We start from the raw sequence: 26,252 nt of genomic DNA, 5'->3' as shown, positions 1-26,252 counted from the left end.
ATTACACATTGATGGATTATGCAAGCAGGCATTCCTGGATCTCTTTCAATTCTACCAGTTCGCTCTTAGTTTTTAAAATTGGTTTCTGGTGGAACTCTTGAAAAAGGTCATTTTTACTTCAGTTACTACTTTTAAACACTTCATATCAGTTTTCTCTTCATTCTCTTAGTTGTACAAGAATGTAATGTTTCAGCTTTTTGGCAGCATAACTGATTTGTCTTATAATGAAAAGAGAACCAGATGTTTTCTGGCTTTTCCAAGCCTCCAATTTTCTTTTTAAAGATAGTTTTTGTTGTGCTTCTGCATTTTAAATTATCTTAGGTTATAAATATTAGCTTAGGTAAGAAAGCAAATTGAAATTCCATGTTTACTTGTACGAATCTGAGATGCTGACACCGTTGTTGTTTCTACTGGTAGCATCCAGTACCTCATCTGCCTCTTCTGCCTTGGGTGTTGAAATATGGTGCTACTTAAATTCCTGCTTTTCCAGTAAATTTGGGAGATATCAGAAGAATATCCAAAAACATAGAAAACTTGGTTTCAAAAATACTTCCAGGAAAAGAGAATGATTCCCTTATTTTAAGTAATCCCTGTCTAGTTTTACTTCCATAATACTCTGTTAATGCTGAGTCTCAAAGATTTGCCAATTTGCTGAAGCTTGGTTAAGCTCTTGTTGAGGGAATGAAGAGGAGTGGTAAAATGATAATTTTGTAATCAGGCTGTTGTTGAACAGTAAAATAAATTCGGTGTTTCACAGAAATTTGTTTTGAAGCATCTGAAATTATTCAACTTTTAATTGCTTTAATACTAATTTGTGGGTGTGAGTGTTTGACATGATTAAAAACTGGCATACAAAAATTTTGTTATTCAGTCTTTCAGATGTAATAAAATAATTTAAACTATGCATCTCTTACTTGAAGGCAGTAAAGAAATATAAACAATTGAAGGCTGTACCTTCATAATATTGAGATCTGCTTAAAGAAAAAAGCACTAAGGAAGGTCATTAGGTTCTGTATGTTCCAAGTATAAAATTTGTATGGAGACAAGTGAGATAGTCTAACAAAATATACCTCTAACAAAATACACCTCTGAAAATAGTGCTTTTCATTGCTGATGTGGAAATACAGGAAAATGGTTTTAGTTATAGTAAAAAAAGTTAAATAAAATCATTGGTACCTATTCTTCATTTATGTTGGGTTAAGAGTCTCCTTTTCCTGGCTGATCTGTAAACTAAGAATAATGTGCTTATGGCTATTACTACTTATGGCACAATTAACCAGGCAAAAGGAATTTCTTGTAAAAGGGAGACCAATGTAGCCTTGGAGGATTAGGGTATCTGTGCTATGCATCTTGATTCATGTTCCTAGAAGGTCTTGATTATTTCCTTTCACTGTGTGGTTGTGAAAGCTTCGTTGCATTACTGTAATTATTTTCCTGAAAGGAATTCAAATGTAAAAATTAATCTGCTCACTGCATCCACTGGACACCAAAAGGATGTGAACAATCTCCTGAAGGTTGAGAGCTATGTAGGTTTCCAGCTTTTGGGATTTTGTTTTCAGCTGTCTGCCAAGCCAAGGACCAGCTGCTCTGCAAAGCTTTATCTCGAATAGTATTGACAAAACCCAAACATTTCATTTCAGATTTTAATTGACAGAAGTAAATTCTTGGTACATAATCCTTTTCTTTATATTCTTTTTTTATGTGCATATTTGTAGGATTTTATTTAAATAATTTTATACACAATATTGGGATAATCTGTTACATTAATGCACAGCTTAAAACAGTTCTTATTTACACTGATCACAGAAAGACAGAGGTAATGAGGACAAATACTTTACATTCACCATCTTTATCAGCATTTTAAGTATAGTTAACCAGCACACACCACACACATCCATATCCATATTTATAAGAAATGTAAATTGTTTCTAATTATACACATGGGCATGTAAGTGTCTCCCTTTGAAAAAAACAAAAATTAATGAAAAAATTTGAAATGCCATTTTCCCCAGATAACCAAAAACTTTAAAAAGAAAAACAAAACAAAAGAAAAGGCAAAATTGACCTGCAGATTGCACAATTAATGGAATCAGGCATGGAAACATGGTGGCTGTGTTTGGACACTTTTGGTCACTGGGGCACTTTGAAGAGTATTTTTACTAGTGGCAAGTTTTGAGCTCTTATGAAGATTTATTCCTGAAAACTGCAATGTGTTCTCTTGCTTTGGAAGTAGATCTACTGGACACTAACACATTTGGTTTAATGTTAAGTCATCTAACAACACAAAATTGCAGCCAAAGGATACTCTGGAGTTTTTTGGTTTTTTTCAGAATATAAATTAAAAACACATGACTTCATTCTATGAGATTAAGGCAGCAATGGAGAATATTGTGCTACAATGTGCATTAGCTGTAGGTAATGTTCTATTCTCCTGTATCACATTTTTACATTTATAATCAAAGGCCAACATATTATTGAACTAGACTGGCTGACTACAAAATCTTATAATGGAGAGATAGGTCTTGTGTGATAACCTTGTTACATTAAAGTTGAATTTCTCGCCTTACAATATACATATATTCTATGAAAATTAAAAAAACTGGTAAAAATATTAAAATATTTCCTATACAGAGGTACCCTTATCTAAGTTAAATTCTAGTCACTGCTATAAAAAGGCATTAAAAATTAAGTAAAACACTGGTGTAAACCAAGTAAATGCTCACTGTAAAGCTTTTATTTGTAAGGCAAATCTTCATCAGACCTATTAGGATTTATTTTCAAAATGTACTGTTTGGAGTTTCTCCCTTTGTAACTGATATTGCCCATAGCAAAGGAGAGCTAAGTCTTGCAGAAAGGTTCACAGAGAGTGCAAGGTAAATTACAAATGCAGGTCACCTGCAAGCTTGATGCCTCTTGGCAGTGACCAAGAAACAACAGGACACCTTCAACAGAAAGCCAGCTTAAGGCTTAGTAATTCTCTTAATTCACTGAATTTATTCTGTTTCCTGGTAATGAAATTAGGCAACTCATGTTTATTACAGCAGCTAAAGAAACACCTTAAGAAAGGAGGAAAGCAAAGCCCACGGGTGATTCAATCTGGCTGTCAGTGCTAGGGCAGGAGAGGCCCCTGCTCTAATGGGAATTGATGCAGCCATGGTTCCTGCACACGAGGGTTGCACGGCTGGGCTGAGGCTTAAACCTCTCCACTCATCCCCTGCTCTTCCCAGCCACTCAGATCTAGAGAGCTCCACGTCCTTCTGAGAGCACATTTTCACTGAGCACAATCATCTCTGTGTCATTTCTGTTCTTCTGGTGTCTTCAGGTCCTTGGCCTGCCTCTGCTCCTCAGTCACACAGTGACTGCAATCTGTCTGAGCACATTCTGCTTTTTCATGGTGGAGGAAAGCCAGTCAAAAGCTGTACTTAAAAGTGACTGTACTACCCTGTTATGTTCTTTTACTGATTGAATGTTTTTATTGCCCATGTAGCTCTCCCTAGTAGTCTCTGATGAATTTAGATGCACCTAAATTTGGTCTAAATTTGACCACTGTACAAATTAATCACTTTCCACTGATTAGCTAGGCAAGCCCACAGTCACCAACAGGAACATGGATGTGAGTCAGAGGAAGGTAGCTGAGAAAGTCTCCCAAGTTGTTCAGGGTCTCATCTGAAACTTCATGTTAGCCTCTACATTATGAAAATCAGGTTCTTATGTGATCTGTGGACCCAATTATTCCTAGTACTGAGAAAATGAAGTATCTTAGAGCAAAAAGGTCCTAGTTGACTGCTCCAAGAGGCTCAGAGTTCACACAATTTCTGCAGGTAGGGCTATATATTGTCATTTGTTGAACTGTGATAGCTTTCTAATATCTGAGTCCTTCAGGCTCATTTTAAAATGTTTAACATGGCACTGCAAATAAAATATTTTGAAGTCTCACCTTTTTTGAAATTGTTGAGCTACAGTTTTAATTTCGTTCTTAAGAGAGAAAGAAATTCTTAAACATTTGCCAATTCCTCATGAAATTTAGTGAAGCAGTCCAGGATATGAATGAAAGCTATCTACTCCCATAAAAGCAAGTGTCTGCTAATTAATGCTGTATGAATTGGAAGAACTGCAAAAGAGACATTAACAGCAAAAGAACTTTGATGTGGCCTCCTACAACCTAACAGTACAAAATAAACTTAATTCATGTCAAAACAATAGCATAAGAAGTAAATGTATATACAAAAATTTTGGGCTTGACCCTTTTAAATAATAACACTTAAATGGTATTTTGTTGAGAAGAAATGACCAAGTACAGGAAATTTCCTCTGGGAAAAGTACATACAACACACATTGCACGTGCAGTTAGGGAACATGCACAGTAGTGACAGCCAAGTAATTCTCCTACATTCTAAATTTAAAATATCACGTTTGATCCTGGATATCCTGCAGAATGCCTAACTATGGTAAGATGTCTTTCAAGTGTTGCCAGGGTGTATGCCTCAGGACATGATTGAACACAAGAAGGACTGATAAAAAAGATGGAGGTCAAACAGGGGCCCAATAATAAATAGCACTAGTGCTTTTTGGACTATTGCCTTGAAAGGCCCACTGTTTCTTCCTGAAATCTAAATCTGTGGAGTTTTAGTAATGTAGCTGTAGAATAATTCCAAGGTTGTGAAGAATTATCTGGCTGAGTGATGGCAGAGGGGGTTCAAAGAGAGAATGGAGGCTTTCTTTCCTTAGTGCTAGCTAACTTTGTGTGGATTGATGAAACGTTATGGATCACAGGCCAGTCTTTTTCACTGGTTAAAAGAAAGGTCAGAAAAGAGATACTGATATATGACAGCTGCTTCCTAAATCAGATTAAGAAAAGGCTTTCAAGGAAATATTTTCTAGAACTGTCAAATGAGCTCTTTAATTGCTTCACTGAACTCTTCCCACGGGCTTGTTACCCAAACAGCCAACATAATTAGCAAGCAGATGATTCTGCAGCTTGTATCAAAAAATTTCATCTTTAAAAAGTGGCCTGCCTACTCAGTCAGCATTTATATGCAATTCCACAGGGATATCTGGGAGAGTGGCATTCCCAGAGAGGGTCTGCTCTCAAAACAGGTGCAGCTGAGGGAAAGGGTGAGCTGCTATGCTAAAAGTCAGGAGAGTTGGGGGAAGACTTGCAGTTAAGTGACATGGATGATAAAGACCTGACTGGAAGCTTTGGTCTTTTGTTTTTTAACTACAAGTATTTTAACTGAAGGGAGATGAGCATCTTTGTGGCATTTGATATTTTCCATATTGAAAATGTATTTGGGAACCCAGAGCAGGTGTGTCAGAGGAGTTGGGTGCCCATGCTATGGCTTCTTATTGGACTGTCTGTACCACATCTGAATGGAGGAAATGAACATAACCTGGCCTTCACAGAAGTATTTGTCATTTGTATAGATGCTAGTTTGTCTAATGGCATCTTTCATCATCCAAGAGGCATGAGGTAGTTCATCATCTTATTCTGTGAAGTATTGAAGACATTTGTCTCTAGGACAGAAGTCATATTATTTGGGTGGAGATGTTCTTTGGGCAACATCTTGAATTTAAACTCTATGCACTGTGTACTGTCTTTTTCATTCAGGCTAATTCTGGTACTAAGATCTCTACTTTCTTTGATAAGACTTTCATCTTCTGTATAGATTGCAAGTTCTTCACCTAGAAAACCTCAGAACAAGGTGGCAATAGTGCAATGTAATCCTGAGCTATAAATACTGCACTAAACCCAAGAAGTTATACAGTAACAGAAATAAAAATAATGCAGTAGGTAATTGGGAGTTGGTGTTAAAAATGCAATCAAACCCGAACACACTGGCTAAAGCTGATTTCACTCCCATGTCTGGTAGCTTTGCTCCTGTGTCAGAGCAGAGTGGTGAGGAAATGTAACTTTTCCTGTGTGGGTTGTGCTGCAGGGATGGTGCTGATGGACTGAGTCAAGAGTGAATGTTGGTGGAGGTTTTTAGCATTTCCATTCATGAGCCAACCAAGCAGTGTGTAAAGTGACAACCTATTAAAGCTCCACCTTAAACAGCCCCTAGAACTTTCAAAACTTGGTAATTACATCTATGCTAAGAAGCTTTTGAGCCATGCCAAGACAGTGACTGAAGCAGCTGTATTGTTGAAAAGTAGGTTTTAAAACAATGGAAAGATTCTCATGTAGTTTGGCAAACAATAAAAATGAGATTAACTGGGAAGTTGGTGGGATGACTTTTTTGAAGCCTTCAACTTATTTTCACTATTTAGCCTCTTGTGTAATTACAGCATTAGAACTGCAACATTTGGAATTCCTTTATTATTGAAATATATTTAATAACAGGGTTTAAGCAGCTGTTGGCCATCAGCTGGGCCAGAAAATAAGACTTCCTTTATAATTAGAAGAAAGTATTCTTTGGGTTTAAATCCCTGTTTAAATAAAACTACTGTTTGTCACAGAGACTGTTCAAGAGAAGGACAACACTTGATTCGTTCTGAAGTATTGAATATGTTGGAGGAAAAGAAAGAATAAGGAGAGAAATTTCCCTTTCATTATTTGAACAGAAATCAATGTTAAATAGAAAAAGCTCAAAAGCACTTGGCACTTTAAAACTTGGCTATTTAAAAAAAGAGAACAACTCAACAAAAATTGTTTTATAAATAAAAAAGGCCCATCCATTTAAAGGTCTTTTTTTAAAAAAAGAGGAAGCACTACATACATTTAAAAGACAAGCTCAGTTGAATGTATAGAGACAAAAAAACATCAGAGGTAATGTCTAGAGGTAAACTCTGGGTTGGATCCAGCTGAGAAGCTACTGCCTCTGAAAATTACTGTAGACCTAGTGCCAAATAATTACAAGAACTAACTCAAAGCTACTGAATGTAGTGATCACTTGAAAGCTCCTACAGTGACAAGTGACCACAGAATAAGAAGAGCACCCAAATGCAGAGTTTGTTCTGTATTTTCTACTTTGCATAATACTACTAGAGAACAGAGCTGGAATACATTTAGAGAGCTGGCATTGCCTAAAATATACTTAAATTATTCAGCAAAATCTTACTACGTTTTGGTAGATGAATCCTGGTTAAATTTTAATAATAACATGTTCACAGCAAGGGAATAAAGTCAGTTTGGTTTTTTTGTGCCACTTGGTAATTTTATAATTCTAAAAATTATCTCCTCTTATGTATTTTACATTCTTTATTTGGAACAAAATTCAAGAAAAGGATGGGAGTCTGTCTATTTGGATGTAACTGTTATGCCTAGCTGGAGAAGTCTGCAGAGTGTGGATCATATGATAAAGCCATTTCAATTGTTGATATAAGGGGATTTCTCTTTCATGAAGTACACTGTGATATTAAGCTGTGTTCTGCACTAGTAACTGTAACAGGAATTTGTTCCTGCTGCTCTTCAGCTTCAGTGTAATGGAACTGGTGAGAAAATGGCACAGACGTGTACAGCAAAGACAATGTTCTTCACCAAGTGAAGGAACTAATAAAAACCACTGAAAATGAAGCACTGAGTCTTCATTTCAGAAGGATGCAAACTCACATTCCAAAGGACAGTATGGCAAGGAAGCTAATGAATGACATGAGTAGTTAAAATTGCTCTTTTGTCATAACTGAGGTGTACTCTTTCCTTAGCTCTAAGAGCGCTCAGGTGGTGTTGGTTTAAAATAGGTTGTGGCATGAATATCTGAAGAAGTTATTACTGTCAGAAAAGTTTAATTCACTTCTTCACAGTAAAAAAAGCACTTAACTTATCCTGATTGCTCTTTTCCTCTGCTCCCCCCTCCTCCACTTCTGGCTATAGCAAAACTCACAAGTTTTGGTCATGTAGGGATCTCATGGCACCAAAGGATGCAAGAAAAATTAAATGGAGTCTTTAAAGATCATTTGAAGCCAAGTAATAGAAGGGAGGCATTGACAACAGAGAGCAGATTTTTCCCTCAAAGAGTCAGTAGATAAGCTCTGGGCCAGCCTGGTCCAAGCATAAGTGAGGGAGCTTTGAACTTGACTTTTCTGTATTCTCAGTTTAGCTGAACGTGGGCTTTTTCCTTGATCTGTTGGTTGTCATATTGTTAGCCAGTGTTGGAGCTGTAAGGAAACAGAAGTGGTTGTTAAATTACATCTTTGATTCAAATGATGATGCTGACAGATACGTTTTTTGACAAATCTAGAGTTACAAAGAAATTTCAAAAAAATGGCTAGATTATCCACTCAGTAACTAAGCTTCTGTAGTCCAGTTTGCAGTGAGAAATGCACTGAAAGTAAAGGCTACTTAGTCAGATCTCAATTCAGTTTTAAAATTCAGAACTTCCAGACATATATGGGAATAAAATATTTGTGTTTGTTTGGTTACAATAGGCAGTGTTTTGTTTACAATCTTAAACATTGTGAACAAAAACACTAAATATGCTTTAGCACTAACAAAGCCATTCCTTGCTGTTCATTGAAGATGGCAGCAAATTAAAATGCTCTCATGTTTTGAGGTCACTTTGTCGTTTACTTCTGAGGACAAGGTTTTCTAATTTATGTGAAATTAATTTGCTAACTTTTTGTCATAGATTTGTGTTCAGAAGACCAGCTCTGTGGAATGGCTGTTGTTAGCTCTTTCACACAGGAACATCTGCCCCTGGAAATCCTGAGTTACAGCAGGAACAGTGAATTGTCTGACAACTGAGGGCAGAAACAGAAGAAAGAGAAGGCAGGAGGAGGTGCTGTGCTATTTCATATTCTTGGCCACATCAAATAAATTGTGGTCATGAAACAGGAAGCCTATTTGTTCTTTCATTCTGCATCTCATAAATCTACACAGATTATTTCCTTTAAAAGCCAAAATTTACTTCAAACAATATCTTTCAGAATAAGCAAAAGCCAGATTTATTTTTTCAGTATCAACATACAAACCACCACTATAAAATCTGGGTCACGTTTTGTGGAGGTGTGCATAATTCTAGTTGCTTTCAACTTTGAAGACAGAAAGTGGTCCAGAATGAATGCTGATAAGTGTAACAAGCTTCACATTTGCATCCTTTTTATCTTCTACATAAAGGAGTTTATTTCAATAAGCTCATTTTATTTGCTAAAAGGAAAGCAGTATTTGGAAACCTATAGCATATTTTTCATGGCTTATGAAGTCTCCAGCAGTGTTTTCAATCAACTCTAGTCCTGTGGGGAAAGCCAATTCCACATAACCTGGTCCATCATTTCATGACATTATAGGTAAGCTCTGACGCTGGATATTTTTTTACTGTTTGTCATGTGTTGTGGGACATAATTGCGGTTTTGGAGACAGGACTTGAGGTTGCTGTGCAGTAACTCAGTGAGAGGCCATGACCTCTTCAAATGCACAAGATAGTTTGGAAATACCTTTGTTTCTTGGTGAGATATCACTGTATTCAAACATAACCTAAAATACCAGATTCGGGTGATCTGTAAATCTGAGAAAATTGAGAAAATCTGCCTCTTCTTAGTCAGAGAAGGAAGGTCCCAAAAGCCTTCCAAATGGGTTGATGAGTGTGGCACTGAGCCTCCTGTGTCTGTCATGCTGGCAGAAATGAAGAACTACAGACCTGCAGAGGCATTCACCAAGTTTGGTGCAAACCTGTAGTTATTGCTAAAGACAGGAAAGGGTTGGTATCAGGAGAAGAAGCAGGTGAAAGGTGTACAAACCTTAAACTGCCTGACATTTCCTTGGGCCACGAGTTGGTGCTCATTTTCAGGTGTGATGCAGTAAGCTAGCCTCTAAACCAGACAGGAAGAAGAGGAAAAAGTCAGCCATATGAAGTGGGATTATGTATATAATCCCCAATCTATAGTGGGGAAGTAGCATGAACTTTATTTAAAATGGTAACTTAAATCTTTAATATCACTGTATCATGTGCCTTTACTCAGTCACTGAGAGAATAAGCCTATTATAAGCCCTTGGGTGTTAGCCTTTAATATAAGAAACAACAGTAGAAAGTTTATGCAAATACTAAGTCCAAATATTTAACAAGTGCATATAGAAAAGAACATCAGGAACAAGTTGATATCACAGGCCTCAGATCCCCTAAATTCATGTTTTTCTGTTAGTGCTGTAAGAGGGTTGGCCAGCCCCAGAGTGGGAGAGGAAGGGGGTTCTGGTATTTCCTAGCTCATCTCCCTCATCTACCCTGTGCTGTGCCCTTTGAGATGACATGTAGGTTTTGGTTTATTAGGAACTTTCAACCAACTTAAGGAGTTTCCATTAGATTAGGTTCATACCTTTCCCCATCCTTTTAAGAGCCTCAATTTGGGGCATCATATCTTGAGCCAGTTACTTGGATGTCATATATCAGCCTTTTGCCATGATGCTCGTGGGGAAATTGGGGAGTTGCTCTTTGCAGGAGCAGTAACAGACAACCCAGAATTTGCTAAAAATACAGATGAATGAGAGAATGTGGTTTTGGTCAAAGGCTTCTGCCTTTTGTAAAACTGAGCAAGAGGGCGAAAGCCTGATGGGCCAATTATTCTTTGATACTTAAATGCTCCTAGAAAATGTATTTGTAACCCACCCAGGATGGAACAAAACAAAAGGCTTACACAACTGCTGCAAATGAGATCTAGAAACTGTGCACAACATGGAGATGTGGAAGCTGATGAAAGCAGGGCAGCTGAGGAGGTCCAACTCTGGGGTGCCTTTCTGAGGTTAACATTATGTGAGATCACTGTAATGTTTCAGAAACAAGACCTTTGTTCCTGTGGATTTGCTGGGCAGTGTGAGGAGGATGTGATCAATCTATGTAAAGGTTGAGATCCTATTTTCTGCTTAGTTCTGTGTGTGTTGTTGGTTCAGTGATTTGCCTAAGAGCATCAAAATCTTGTTACACCATTGTGTAAGTGTAGCTGTGGGAGAGCAGTAGAACTAAGTGCAAGTCAGTGGGTTTAAATAAGGTTATAAAATTATGATGTGATGGCAAAAAAAATGGTGCTGTATAATGGTGAGGAGGCTTCTGAGAAACCTTAGAAGTTTTAAGACTAGAGATAATAGTGAGGGTATATAGACAGTGAAGATAAAGTTAATAAGATGGTAAAAATGATCTGGTTAGTGAACCTTAATCATGTGCCATTTTGAACTGATAATTAAAGAAAAGTACAGAACAGTTAGAAGACCATACCTCATAGCTGAATATGAAGATACCATCATTTGTACATTCTTTGTTAATAACAAAAATCTAATCTCACCAATTGGATCAATTACATGCATAAAAAATAATTTTTCACAATTATTATGGTGCTGTCTGGAAAGCTAATTTCTGTCTAGAAACTCGAACAGAATGCAGTAATCCTACCTCAAACCACTGATCCACCTGACAGATGAATTCAAAAGGTCACTCATAAGTAATAAGTTTTGGGAGAGAAATAAACTGCCAACTTAGACCCAGCCATTTCATTTCACAGCAACATTTCATGACATTTGATTAGTGTTCCACTTACTTCCTTAAAGGTCCCACGCACATTCATAAATTTATAGATGATGTAGGCAGGCACAAGGATCATTGAGGATAATGCTATTCCCCAGCCAATGCGGTTTGCCCACAGAGGGAAGGTGTAGTCATCATAGGTCAGAGGCTTGAAATTTATTATGCTGACTATCACAACAAACTAGAGAAGAAAGGATAAAATGAACCACAGTTTTTAGATAAAGGATCTTACTGGAACTGATTCCAGGTGTTCTATTAGGCAGCCACCCTAAAGTATATTTGAAGCCAGCTTTCTGATTTACTTTCAGCCTGTTTACTTTGGGCCTTACTCCTTAAGCTGTTGGAGTTCTTGATGTGTTTACTAGTATTGACTAGTAAACTAGTATTTTAGCTACTGTGGACACAGATTATCTGAAATTTTGATAGGAAGATCAGGTGATTGTCCACCACTGCCTTATTTAAACTAGTGTTTCAGATGTAGAAAAGGGATTCTGTAGTCAAGAAAAAACTCTGCAAGATCTATTGTTTTTACTTTCTTTGTTTTCCAGGAATATTAGACTTCCTTTAGAAGCTTGGAACACACTTTTCAATGAGAGACATAATGCAAACTCCAGCATGATATATGTACTGAGGAAAGGTAGAGCAGCCTTATGGCCTGGAAAACAAAGTTGTTTTTTTCTTACTGTGCTTTCCTGTCCAGTGCTAGATGCAAGAAGGAAAAGAGTGGGGTACCACCCTGCTTCTGTCCTGTTGAGTCCATATGGGTTGTATAACAGGCAGGTGTCCTTGATTTGGTTCTTTGGGGCTATATGTTCTGCTCCATATTTCAATTTCCAATTAAAATATTTTGAGCCTAGGGTTTCAAAGACTACACCAGGATAGTGTAGAATCTGGTTAGAAAAATACTAATTCTGTTTCGTGATTTTTCTTGGGATTAAGTACATAGCTGCAGTCAATATGGAGAAAGAGCTTCCAGATGGAAAAAAAGAAGTGTGCATTCTGATGGCTGAGTGATGCATTATCTACAGATTTATTCTGACCCTTATGTTTTCATGCTCTTCTAGGAAGGATTGAGGCTCTTTCACCAAGACTTAAACTACCTGAAGGTTAAACTGACGGGCTCTCCACCTTTAGCTAGATTGTCACAATGCTCATGATAAAATGTAGATTTTCAACTGTCTCCTTGTATGCAAAACTTGAGGATGCTTGTTCCAGCATTTTCCCATTCTGCTTGAGTCAGCCTTCTGGAAGTGCTGCAGGATAGAGTTCCATGCAAGTTCCTTTATAGAACTGTGCTTAAAAGGATAATTAATGCAGGTTTGGTAGGTGCTTATGGATGAATTGGGGTCATAGCTTTTGTATTTAAAAAAATGTGGGCCTCTCCTAAAAGCCTATCCAGTGTGTATTTGCAATACCAGTACTGCTTTAAGACTGCACAGCTTTAATGCAAATTATTGTCTCCTAAAATCATAGCGAGGTCAAATTTCTGTATTGTTATCCTGACCTTTTGATTTACAAATATGCATAGGAAGAGATTCCCATATAAACTCTAGGCTAGTACTGAACCTAATCTTTACACAAAGCAAACAAATCCAAACTTTGGGATTTTTTTTTTTCCCTAATGCAATGGAATTCTTGTTTTTTCCAACAGGCAGCTTGCAAGGTATATTTTATACAATTCTCCAGTGTTGCACACAGCTAGTTACAGGTTTAGTTGTATATTAATTTTTCTAAGGTGTGATTCCACAATTTGGGGATCTTGGTATCCTCCAATTAAAAATACATTCTTGCTAACACAATCTCTTATCCCTGGCTACCTTATTTTTCCAAGGTTTGTTTGATATGCAGAGGTGCTGCAGAGGCAGGGAGGACACTGCCTGAGTGCTCCCTGAGAAAATCTGCCTTCTTAAAATCATGCTAGAATGAAGGAACAGAAGAAGACCACAGCCACCATTAGCTTGTCTTTCACAACTGAAATGTATTATACAAAATATAACCAGCATATATTTTCAAGGAGAAAAAAGAATTAAATTGGAGTGTCTTCTATTCATCCCAAAAATATCTGGCACAGCAATAGGTATCTTGCTCTTGGTATCTATTTTATATTCTGGGAAGCAATGCACTAATATTCTTTCCATGATGGAATAATTATCAACACTTACCAATAAAAAAGCAGGACTAACAAATTTCCAGCACAGTCTCCAGTAGAGGCCTGGTTTGAAGCCCATCATTTGTTGGATGTCTTCACTGAATCTGTCCACACCTAGAATGGATGTAAGCATGACACTGATAAACTGATCAGATGCTGGCATACCCAAAATATCTTTTTCAGAAACCAGACACGAATTACTTCCAAATCAGAAGACATAAGAAATAACCCCATTAATCTCCTTTCACTGTCTAGATGTCTTTGACATCACTGTATCTGACAAATGCCTGAGAGCACTCATGGCCTGTTGCAGACAGCAGCATTGCCACTGAAAAGAGGCATGTCACAAATATCTAGAATTTAAGTTGTAAATAGGATGCAGTTTTAAAAATAGTTATGGATTATTGTAACCTAATTCCTCCATGTTATTATGAGTACACTGCAGGAAAATGTAAACCCTTATTCACACAAACTGCTTGCTAACAATGAGGTAGATTCATATAATTCTTAATTTATCAAAGGAGAGTTCTTTGTTCCACTTAGAGGCATATTTACCTTTCAGTGTTTCATTGAACACCATAGAATGTTCTTTATATCTATTACAAATATAATTTCATATTTATTACTTTTCCAAAAAACTTGGGCAATTCTTCTGTTTATTGTAAATAAATACAAAACTACATCACTTTAGAATAAGATGAATAACACTGATATAAAAAGGGGAAAAAAGTATCCTCTGTTTTCTGCAAAAAGGAAAAACTTTTGACTTTACACCTTAGAGACATGGGCTCTGTGCATTCTGTCATGTCAGACTATTTGTTTATAATTTATTTTGCTTTATGTGTTCAGGAAGTTTACTTTTAATCATGAACTCATTAGGTAACCAGCAGAAATGCAGCTTTTTACCATGAATATAGGTTTATTAGAGAGAATGTATAGTTTTCCATAAAGATTATTTTTCTTTATGTGAATCAATTTAGTACAATTTATTTAATTTATTTAATGTAAGTAATTGGGACAGCTTGAGTTAATCCATTGTATGTAATAGGATGCAAAATATTTTCAGGGTGTGGATATAGGAGTATAAATGTCTCAAAAAAAATTCCGGGCCCCAATATTATGTCCAGGTGAAGAGAAATAGCCAAGAAGGATCTGCAAATGCTCTTTAAACTTAATCTGATTCTATTTGCAGTGCTTTCTGTGAACTTTAAAGTGACTGAATTTTAACTGCTATGAACACTGACTGAAATTTATCATTGTGTAGAAGGTCAAAGACAAGGTCTAGTTATATCAGAATTTTATTCATATGTTTCCAGACAGATGCACTTGGAGCTCAGACAGTGCTTGGTGGTCAATTTCTGCTGTAAATGGGGGATGAGCAGGCCATGCTCTCAGACTGCACTTTTCCACAATGTGGTTTTTCAGTACTGCATGTCTTCAAATAAATGTTCTAAGAATCAACTTTTAAGCAGAACACAGCTATAGCTATAGATGATGGCACCTGTAGGGCTTGGTTTCAGAGATATTTAAAATTTATTATCAGGAGCTGGTTAAATACCCCAAAATAGGATATTAATCAGAAAGATGATATCAGGGTTGCACAAGAGGAAAATTGGTAACAACTTAGCAGTCATGACTAAGGTGCATCTGCACAGTAAAGCAAACTAGCCCTCCCTTACATATACAGTTGGCCTTTGCAAGAAGAAACTTCACAGTAAATTGTCATAGGTATAATTTGAACAAAATTTCCATGCTTTTAGTCTGTGCCAAAATGTCAATGCTTGCCTTCAGGCTGGCTTAATATTCAGCTAGGTCATTAAGGCAAGAGGGGTCTATCAGAAAAAAGAGGCAGACAAGATCATGCCAGATTTAATAAGATTAAATAGCACCTGGGGCTGTAATAAGTTCTTTATAAAGCAACAGGTCATGGTGTGTCAGTAGAAACATCTGTCAGCTGCTCCAGAAAAATGAATAGACATTTTCCCAATTATTGGGGGGGGGCTGCAGAAAGAAAAGAAAAAATTATAAAAGACAGAGGGTGTAAAATAAAATTTTGCTAAATTTGGCCTGGTTTGTGAACCACACACAAAGCTTAGCTACTGTAAAGTGCAGTAAATCCTGTTTTAATAGGACCAGAAAGTAACTTGCCCTTAGAAACTGAAGAAGCCTCTGCTTCCAAGCTAAGCTGTGATCACTCATCCACATTCAGCTCTCTTACAGGGATTAAAGACATCTGTGTATGAAATAAAGTGCCTCCATTATTTTGAGAGAAAGCAGCCTATGTGCTGCTTGCTCCATGCTGATGTTGGGTGACAGAATTAGTGCATTAAAGCTACAAGCTATTCCTTTAGTAGATTGATCAGCTTTGTGCATGAATGGCATTCTTTCACTTCACTCACCCTTCAACAGTTTTTTTAACTTCAAGATAAAGTTTGTTTGATTAGAAGAACATGGTAAGGCAGAATGGATAGATAAATAAGTGACTGAGGCAAATAGCAATAAGAATCATAATGTCGAAGAACCCTCTGAATCCTACATTAACTATAAACACCACGTCTGAATAAAAATGAAGATACTTTAGAGGGGAAGAACAATTTTATTGGGAATCAGGGCAACTAATTCAATACAGACTTAAAGGGAAGAGGATTTTCAGGCTGCTATGACATTGAAACCTGGTAATAGTGAAAATAGTTGTGATCAGCCAGGAACTAAAGCATGAGAATGCAGAGGAGATTAGGAAGAAAAAGAAGAGGTCATATTTTTTAGGTGGCTGTAGCACATCACTACACTCTGATTGGCATAAAGTGATTCCAGTCTAGTGCCAGAGATAACTAAATACTCCTAAAGCTTGCCATATTTGTGATAAAGTAAATCACTACTTCCTTTTTGTGGCATAAATTAGTATCAAATACTAGAAATAGAATTTCTGGTATCTAGTATGTTGGGTATTTTATACCATTCTATGAAATAAAATAAATAAATCGCTAGTGTTTTACAATGAAGTAGATTATTGTCTCAAACAAGAGGGATTAATGTAGGAATTATTATAACTCTCTAAACACTACCTTTATTTGTATTGTGTGGGGTGTGCTTGAGACTGGCCCTGAGGCAATAATGAAAAGTGGGAACAAGTGAGTCTATGTATAATCTTCTTGCTTTGAAAGTACCAAGTCTAACCCTGCTACTGCAAGTCATCAGCAATACTGAGAGCTGTAAAATACTGGCAAAAGTAGAAACTTTTCCATCCCATCACAGTCCCTTTCACAAGGCTGTTTGCTTTGGCTTTGTGCAGGGTTTCAAAGCTTGGCCCAATGAATGTCTGCATTCCTGTCACTGCTCATAAATCAGGTGAAAATCACTCTATGAAACCTGACTTGTCATGGTTTCGTGTATACAAGGCTATGCTGTTTTCCCTTAAAATGATGTGTAAGCCTATCATGAGCACATGGAATTTCAGAAAAGCTTTTGCTCATGCACAAGGAAGTGCTTACCATAAAACCAGGAAACTCCAATTGCCTCCATTAGAACAGCAAACAATATTGAAGTCCCAGCTGCAAATGTGTCCAGAAGTGTGAGCACATAAATTCCACCCTGCAACAGGGAGTTAAAAGATGCAAGAGAGTGAAGTTACAAATAGAATAATCTCAGTAGTTTAGTAGCCACTTAGCAAGAATCTGCTTTACTTGAAGCATTATCTTAACCCAAGTATTTTAATATTTATCTGATGCTGCAGACACAGGTTCATATTTGCAATACAAAATATTGGAATCAGACTTGCAACTCTCCTTTTCACCCATGTCCTCACTTCACTGGGAATCAGAAACCTCAGATTAATGACTTCTCTTGGCACTCCTGTTCAGTGGAAGTTTGGGGAAATGATCAGCAGCTTGTAGGGCATGGCCTGTCTGCAGCAGTTAATGAAGAACTTCCTAAATTAAAGGCGGGAATGGAGCACTCCAAGAGATTCCATAGGCCATGATCAGTCAGTTTGTTCTGCAGGCCAGTGGATCTGCACTGTTGGTCTGATTTCCCTTTTCCCTGACTGCCTGCATCTCTTGCCCCCAGTTCCTCCTTAGGCAGAAGATGATGTTAATTCTATCCCCAGCACAGCAAGAAGCTGCTGTGCCCTGTTCAGTCTCTGGGCTGTGGTATTTGCAAACCTTTGCACAGTGGAGACAGCAAACCTTGTCTTCCTTCCAACAGCACATTTTGTGCTTGAGTGGCTCACGACTGAGAACTGGAAATGCATTTACTCAAGTCTTGTTTCACTGATTTTTTTTTTTTTTTTAGCTGCAATTTGACTACTTTCTGTCTTGTTTTACAATGTGGTGTGTATTTGTGTAAATTACTGCTCATTTTATTGAGTTTGGGCTAAAGAGGAATGGAAAACCATTAGATCCAGATTTGTTTCAAAATGAATAAAGTGTGTCAGGAGACTGTCACATGTAAACTACTGAAATGTTTGCAGTTGCAGTAGATTTTTGTTAAAATATCTTTTTACAACCAAACTTAATCTGATTATGCCTGTTCAGAAGGGGAGGAACAAAGGAATTATTTTCTGTGTTTTTACCACCAGTGGTATAAATAGCACTTGTATTGTTTAAATCTGTAGGTGATTTCAGTCTCTGTAATCAGCTTCCCTTTTTTTATTTTTTTTAAGATGTTTTTTCTGAAACAGCTGTGCATATTTACAAAAATAGGGAGACCAGTACTTAGGCCTCGTGTAGGTTTTTTATTCTGTGGGGACTTGTCCGGAAATGAGATGAACTTTGGTTGTTGTGTTAGAAAATGTTGCTTATTGAATGACATTTGAGTTTGACCTCTTGTTTTTGCTCTACACCTGCTCCAAATATGAATGCCTTTGCAATCAAGCTTAGCAAAGTGAATTACTAATATGATTTTGTAAGAAACATGTTTGTTTCAGAAACAGCTACTTTTGAAAATACAGCCTTAAAATTCAAGAGGCAAAATCAAACAATCATGTGATGTTCTCACAAGGGTTTTAGTTTTTATTTTTCATACATCAGAAATGTTGTTCTTTAGTTACATGAATACATACATACAATCCAATACATTTGGACTATTCTGAACAGTTTTGTGATTTCCAGCTGGAGGGGTGAGCTTAAGTCTAAGCAGGTGCCACTACTTAAAAGCTAGAGTTAGGTCATTATCTTGAATCTTTAGCTCACTAGGAGGCAGTGGAATTGCACTGGCAGCTGTTCAGGTTCTTAACACTGAGTTTCTTCTGCTATTGTACTTCAGGAAGTTTTATTCCAGTTGAAACTTTGAATAAAGAGGAGCATGTTCAGTTTTTAGTAGCCATAGAAATAGTATGTTATTAAAAGTATAGGTATTTTAAATGATATATCTATTTTTAGAGTCGCAAATGTTTCTCACCTTGAGGAAACTGGAGCAAAAATGTTGAGATATTTTAATGTAAAAAGGATTTAGTTATTTATAAAGTTATGCCATTTGAGTAATCTTAATAATAGATGTGGAAACCATTTCTAGGGATGGAGAGAGATTCAGCACATATGCTTTCATGGTGGTTTCCTCAAGTTTCAGTTGTTTTCTTACAGTTTTGGCATCTTTGTTAACAGGTGTCTCTGCTTTTTTTATGGTCAAAAAAGGAGAATATTCTCTCCAGCCTAGAACACTGTGATTCTCATTCCTTAATTAGTTGTAAAAAGCCAGATGAAGCAAAACATTCAGTCTGATAGTAGTGAGAAATATGGGTTACTAAATGTTCGGGATAAGTTTTCTGTGCGCTTTTTATGATGCAAAAAGTAAAAGATGTCAAGATCTAGGTACAGGAAGGACCATTAGGAAACAAGGTGGGGAGAGAAGATCATTATTCTACACTCCTTCCATGAGAAGGAGCCTCTTGATTTCTTCAAGAAGAGAACAGCCAGACGGTCACTTGAAATTCTTAGTTCCTCACAGAGGAATAAGCACTCCACACAGTTCCATTTAATGTGACAAAAACAATCCAAAACCAAATGAAAAACAAAACAAAAAACGCACAAACCCAAAATAACAAACAAAAAACAACAAAAACCAAAACCCAAACAAACACAGAAGAAAGCTCACAGAAGCCAATAAATCCAGCACTAGTGCAGACACTTCTTTGGACCAAAGACTCATAGGCTTGGTTGATAGCAAATGATCTTGTACCAAAACCCAGAGAAACTTCATATAGGTAAGATTAAAAGTGATGTTCTGAACAGAAGTTCTTTAAGAACTAAAATTTATAATAAAAATAGTCATCTGGACCTTTCCATATCTGACAAGGCTAATGGCATTTTTAAGGTAACATTATGATGGAAGCTTTTGTTGTACTTACATTGGTAATGCAAAAAAGGGCAAGCAGGAAAGTGCCAAAAGAAACACCAAAGGTGAAAAGTTTTCTGTGCTGTTTCAGAAGGTGGAAATCATCTGCCAAGCCAGTGATGACAGCCTCCATCCCACCCATCTGAGGAAGGGAAGGCAAAAACTCTGGTTAAACGCCACTGACAGCTGGAAATACAGGCTGAAGAATGCAAAGCAGTTTGTGTAATTAATACCCAACCACGCTGTGATTTCTGACATTTCAGCTGTAAGTCACTGGTGGCATGAGGCTTTGTTTTCTTCTGGTAAAGGACTGGGTCAGGAAACTGGACATCAAGAAGGGTGGTTGTTGCCTCCATAGCCATCTCCTCTGAGGAGTCTTTGCTGACTCAACAGAACAATAAGTAGACAGTACTTTGGGGAAAACATAAATTTTAATATACTCTGGGGAAAAAACTGCTAGCTTAAGTAACAAGGCTCCTTATGATATTTCTTAAATAAAGACAGCCACGACAACTGCCTAAAGGAAATATACCAAACAAAGATTCACTTTAGCCATTGATTAATGAAATCCAGTTTGAGAAAAATCTTTAAAGACTTGGAAGAATTACTGCAAAGGAAGCTTGCTGTAATTTTTTTTGTTGACAACATGAAAGAATTTTGCTTTGCTTCCTAGAAGTTAATGAGGAACATTAACTATTGTTTTGAAACACAGAAAAAGATACTTCCCAAATTTTCATTTAAATTGTTGGATTATGTAGGCAGTTATGAATTTTAATTCCTTTCTATTAATGAAAACATTCTGCCCCAACTCCAACAAAAAGCTATGACAACTAATTTCCATCTTTTATCATAGTAAACGGATTTATTTAATATTTTGGAAAGCTTAATTCTATGCTTTTTGTGATGCTAAAAGACCATGGCAAGACCTGAAGTGCTTGGTGCAATACAATGTCTGGTTAGCAGGTGCTGACACAGCCTTTCCCCTTCCTAGAAGCCTTTGATTAAAATATTCCTGGTTGAAATCAGTAACAGAGAATTATCACCATAAAAAGTACTGCAAGACCTGAGTTTTCTTTGGGAAATTATGACAAATCTCGAACCAGTAAATCCTTCCCCTTTTAGAAGGAAAGAACTAAACTTGACCATAGTTCACTAGTTCACTGTATTTTAATTAGCTCCAGAAGAAAGACTTTTATCCATTTGTAGGAAAATTGTGTTCTGCAATCTAAAGCCTCATGTCTTTGTCACTTCTATGTTTCTTTACACTGCCCTACATTTACTGCTGTTGCAAAGTTAACTATTTTGGATCTAGACACTTCTGATCATGAATTTTCTTCTTCTTCTTCATTCACGCCCTTTCACCGTGCTAAACCCTTCATTTCAATCCTTTATATTTGCTTACAGTTGAAAAGTGGCCCAACTACAATCCCAGATATAATCTTCCCTCAAACTTTTGTCTAAGGATCTAGATCTTAGTCTATATAGTCTCATTGGACCTCAGCTGGAATCCAAAAATCCAAACACTTTGGAAATATTTAGACCTGAATCTGACCTTCACAGTTCAGACCTCGCTTCACAAGATCTCATTCAGCTATTTGCCAATGATTATTAAAAATTTTCTGCTGCAATCCCATATTTATTTCAGTTTTGCTCTTTTCCACATCAATTCATTCTTTCCCTTTCTTGTCCTTGAAAAGGAACGAATTTTCTTGAAGTTCTAAGCAATGGAAAGACTGTATCTACCATTTCTACCATTACTGTTGATGAACAGCCCCTCTATAAAGTCATAAAAAAGTAGCAGGGAGTAAATATTTACTGGCTTGTCAAAGATTTAATCTTTTCCTAAACCTCTTAATGATGGAGAGTCTCTATAATACAGCAAGTAAACAGAAACTGTGAAAACAGATTTAGGAAGTGTACAGAATATTTACTTGAAATGTAACCCCCTGCTCAAGGTGATGCCTCTTTAACAGAATATGACAGGAAAAGAACAATGTCAAGCCTAGAAGGAAAAAATACTCACAGAACTGTCGATGCCGAGAGTAAGGAGCATGATGAAGAACACCACAGCCCAAAAAGTAGATCCTGAAAGAGTTGAAATTGCCTCTGGGTACAGGATGAAAACTAAACCAGCTCCTGGAATAGAAAAGGGGAAAAAAAGGTGTCACTACATGATGTTTCTTATCTTCACAAAAGTGTTCATTTTAATTAGATAAATCATGACTAAGTTGACTTTAATTTCAGTATTTGTCATGCTCTGAGTACTGTTAAAACAAAATTTGCATTATACCAAAATATATCTAAAATGCTTTATTTATTTACTTGTGATGGTTCAGTATTAAAAAAACCCTATCCCATTGTTTTCCACTTTGAATAATATTTTATGGGATTTGCAACCTTACTAGTTATTTCTCAGCTATGTAGTGGAGAAGGAATTATGTGTATATGGACTCCTCTGGCAAGGGAACTCTGGGATGTGATGAGAGCTGCAGGAGCTGAGACTCCCAGTGAAAGAACTACAGAGCTGAGCTTAGCAGAGCCATCAAAACCAGTCACCTGTGGCACTGAACAGCAATACTTCTGTAAGATACTGTCCAATGGTTAATACTTGTTTGTTCAATGGGCAAAACCTGTGGGGGAAAGGTGCTGGGGAGCCTCAATTCAATAGAGGTGAAATGAATCAATTCCATTTAGAGTCCACATTTCAACAAGAGATTTAAACACAGAATTCTAGTTCCAAGTAAGTTAAGTCACTTCCAAGTAAGTTCACTTCCATGAGATTTTCACACACTTGTTGGAAACAAATATAAATACGTTTGCAAAGAAATGGTGGGGGAAAAGGGTTAAAATTAATATAGAATTAACTTCCTACCTTCAGTAGCTACATCCTCAATTTTAACTTTGTGTTCATGAGCCATGTAGCCCAATATGGAGAAAATGGCAAATCCTGAGATGAAGCTTGTGACACAGTTAATGGTGCTAGTCAGCAAAGCATCCCTAAATATGGAGAGAAAGCCCAGTGAGAAAAAACTTTAAGAACTAGATAGGGATTTTCTTTAAAATTTTCCCCCCCATCCTTCTGTTCACAATGCATTTTTAATACATGTACTTTCTGAACTTATATTTAATTGGAAAAGTGATGCTTGTTTTTATTCTAAAATGGAATGTTAACAAAACATCCATGTTGGAGTTTCTCAGAAAGTGAAGAGCAATTCTGGTTGAATTTCCATGGTGGTGATTCAGCAAAACACTTACAAACTGACTTGATTTAAAGTGCATTCCTAAACTGGAGCACAATGTAAAATATCAGAAATATAATCCCAAAGCACAGAAACCCTTCTGGAAGCTGGAATCTTTCTGCTTTTAGTTCCTGCACCAATAAGATTTCATCTTGTGCTCACTGTTGCACTTAATGGTACTTTTGAAAGGCAAACACCAGCACAGTTTACACAGCTGTCTAAAGCCCAAACCTAATCCCATTCTGCTTTGGAGAGCAGCAAATATCTTGGCAGGTTCCTGTTACTAAAATTTCAGTGTTTCAAGATTTGGGTTGGTTACTATGTCTACGCAAAACTCACCATCATTAATATATGACTGAAGAGAAAAAGATAGCTTAAAACCTATTTCAGCTGCAGTCAGACTAAAATAGTACAATTTTGCAGCAGTAATGGAAGAACAGGCTCTTACCTGTAGCAGTTGTTGTCAAACTTATTGTAACTGGCAAATGCAATTAAAACGCCAAACCCAGCTCCTAAGGAGTAAAATATCTGAGTAGCTGCATCAATCCATACCTGCACAATGACACCAACATTGCCAGTGTCAGTTCAGTCCACAAGGATACAGCAGGAGAAAAGCAAGACAAGCAGCTTTTGGAGAACAGTTGGCATTCATGCCACCAGGAGTGTGTCACATGGAGCCTGGCCCTGGTCTGGAATGGCCTGGCCTGAGGTGGTGAGGCTGGAAAAGGGACAAGTCCCCAGAGCACACACACACACTGCTGCCCTGCTGGGCTCTGCAGTGCCACAGGTACTGCTGGGCTTTCACCAGCACTGAAATTATTGCAGGCTTTTCCTCCTGCATGACAGAAATACACTTCCAACTGTTCTTGTTCCAAGTTAGTTTGGAATGTACAACAAGAAAACTAAAAATAGTTAATAGGTCAAGTGTTATAGGACATTTTCTTTCCCATACTAGAGCTTCCTTTGTGTGACTGTTAGTGCACTCTACACGATACTTTCTTGATTCAGGAGCTGAAGCATGACTGATGTGCTGGTGAACAGAACCATGCAGATTTAGCTCTCAGCTTTCTTGCTTAGTTGGAGAAAGAGTTCTTTCTGTGATAGTAATTAAATTTCAGTGTAGATGCAGCTTGATCATTTTAAGGATTGTCCACTAGGGAAAGCATCTTAAAAGCTATAATATTTTCTAAAGTCTCCATCCTACCAATATCCATTCATCCAGTCAGGAGCAATGCCAAAGTCCTGGTTCCCTGAACCAGAAACCTGAAAATAACCTTGGTTGATGAGGGTTTCCCCTTCCCTGTTGTTACACAGAGATTTTTAAACAAGCATCTTCAACAGAAGTAGCTAAGCCAGTGATGTGAATAATACCCAACATTTCTCAAAATGAGATCTGCAATGTTTGATTAAATCTGCCAAGAACTCTGAAAGAACTATGGAAAGCACTGGATTTCATCATTCATCCATCTCTACAAAATCAGATCTAATGTATCTATTCAGCAGCGACTTTCTAACAGATCTAAGCAGCTTATGAGCTCCATCTGCATTGGGATCTTAGTGCTACATTTTATATTTGGTCTAGTGGAAAGGAAGAGAGTGCCTTGTCCCATGCTGACATGATATATAAAAGCACTTAGGCTGGTGATCTCTTTTTTTCTCAATGTAGATGATAGATGCTTTCAGCTGCTGCCTGCTGGACACCATGAACCACTTATGGTACTCTGGGTTGGTAGAAAAACTTAATTTTATGAACTGTGTAGAGTTGATTACTTGAAAGATAATATGAAGAGCAGTCTCTGGAGAGTTTATTGCTAGCCAGTGGATGGGATGATTTGATTTTCTCAAATTGTAGTTCATACAGTTTTTAGGTATCATGGATTTCTTTCAATGAATAATAAAACAATTCTGTAACCTTATTCCTTACTCATCCTTTTATATACCAGTTACACCTTAATGTTCTGTTTTCACACAAAGGTTGAGACCATACAGGGCTGTACTCACTGAAAAGCATTTATATGGATAGGAATGCAGAAGGAGAAGTGCAAAGTCTCCTATGTTTGTTCTTGTTTTATGAAAAAATCAGGTAACTTTTGTTAACAAAATTCCTGAAAATTTTTAACATCAATTTTTTTAAGCTCTAGTCAGATCTGCATACTGCCACCATAAGACACTTACTTTTAGTGGTTCTGTGTCTCTTTTGTATCTTGCTAGTGCAGTTCCACTCAATATTATTGCAGTTTACTGAGTGCACAGTAAAAGCAAGGACTTTTTTAGGGGTCTGCCATGCCTGTAAGTGCCTTCACACAGGTGTTTTGTGATCTGAATGGTTTGGGTTCAGCATGAGATAGGCTTGTTTTAGAGATTATTGGAAAGTCAAACTGTCAGAGAAAAGGGACCAGTGCTTAGGAAGAAGCAGAAGCATGGCTATTTAATTTCAGAAGTTAGCTGTAATATTTCAGTTTCAATAACAAGGGCAACAGGTTTGATAATTAGGAAGTGAGGACAAAAGAGTACACTTACTGTGGCTTCTTTTAATCTTCTGAAATCTATATGCAGGTATGCATTTATTCCATTGTATGCACCAGGCAGGGTTATTCCATGTATTAATAAGACAAATAATACAACATAAGGCAAAGTGGCTGTTATCCAAACAACCTGCAGACAACAGACATCCCAAAGGTTAATCAGTGGTTGCAGAAGATTTAAGGATATGTACAGCTGGCATCTTCTTGGTTTAGTCCATTCAGTTTGATGGAGAAGCTCTTTTTAGGACATGAGGGAAAATGCTGTTACATGTCACGAGTCTTTTCATTTTTAAGTTTACAGGTACCAGTAGGAGACAGCTTTGACAAACAGAAGACAGTGTCAGTGTGTGTTAGACTGCTGATTACTCCTTGCCTCTATGTTGTTTACTAAAAAGTGCAGTCATTCCCTGATGTTAAACGATACTTTCATGAAAATGTACAAAAAGCTCTCAGATCTATCCAACTCTAGAATTTCTGTTGTGATATTTTCTGAGGCATGTCAAAGACTGATTTCCAATGACTTTCATCAGATATTTCTCTTGAGATGGCGTTTTTTATAATAAAA

At 37.1% G+C, this 26,252-nt stretch overlaps 1 protein-coding gene across 1 annotated transcript in view; it reads right to left on the bottom strand.

The window, feature by feature from the left end:
- Positions 1-1,625: 1,625 nt before the first annotated feature.
- Positions 1,626-26,252, bottom strand: part of SLC6A2 (solute carrier family 6 member 2) — a 57,232-nt gene continuing 32,605 nt past the window's right edge. The window contains exons 5-14 of the mRNA XM_014893855.2: positions 25,683-25,817; positions 23,611-23,714; positions 22,796-22,920; positions 21,947-22,059; positions 19,937-20,065; positions 17,085-17,184; positions 13,607-13,707; positions 11,458-11,625; positions 9,673-9,744; positions 1,626-8,094 (exon numbers count right to left, since the gene is read on the bottom strand). Of these exons, the coding sequence (XP_014749341.2) occupies positions 8,071-8,094; positions 9,673-9,744; positions 11,458-11,625; positions 13,607-13,707; positions 17,085-17,184; positions 19,937-20,065; positions 21,947-22,059; positions 22,796-22,920; positions 23,611-23,714; positions 25,683-25,817 (1,071 nt within the window). The 3' untranslated portion in view covers positions 1,626-8,070. The remainder of the gene's footprint in view (positions 8,095-9,672; positions 9,745-11,457; positions 11,626-13,606; positions 13,708-17,084; positions 17,185-19,936; positions 20,066-21,946; positions 22,060-22,795; positions 22,921-23,610; positions 23,715-25,682; positions 25,818-26,252) is intronic.

Source organism: Sturnus vulgaris, chromosome 12, assembly GCF_052056855.1.
Source record: "Sturnus vulgaris isolate bStuVul1 chromosome 12, bStuVul1.hap1, whole genome shotgun sequence".
Taxonomy (NCBI): domain Eukaryota; kingdom Metazoa; phylum Chordata; class Aves; order Passeriformes; family Sturnidae; genus Sturnus; species Sturnus vulgaris.
The sequence above is the reverse complement of the archived record's forward strand: the minus strand, read 5'-3'. Positions and strand labels throughout refer to the sequence as shown.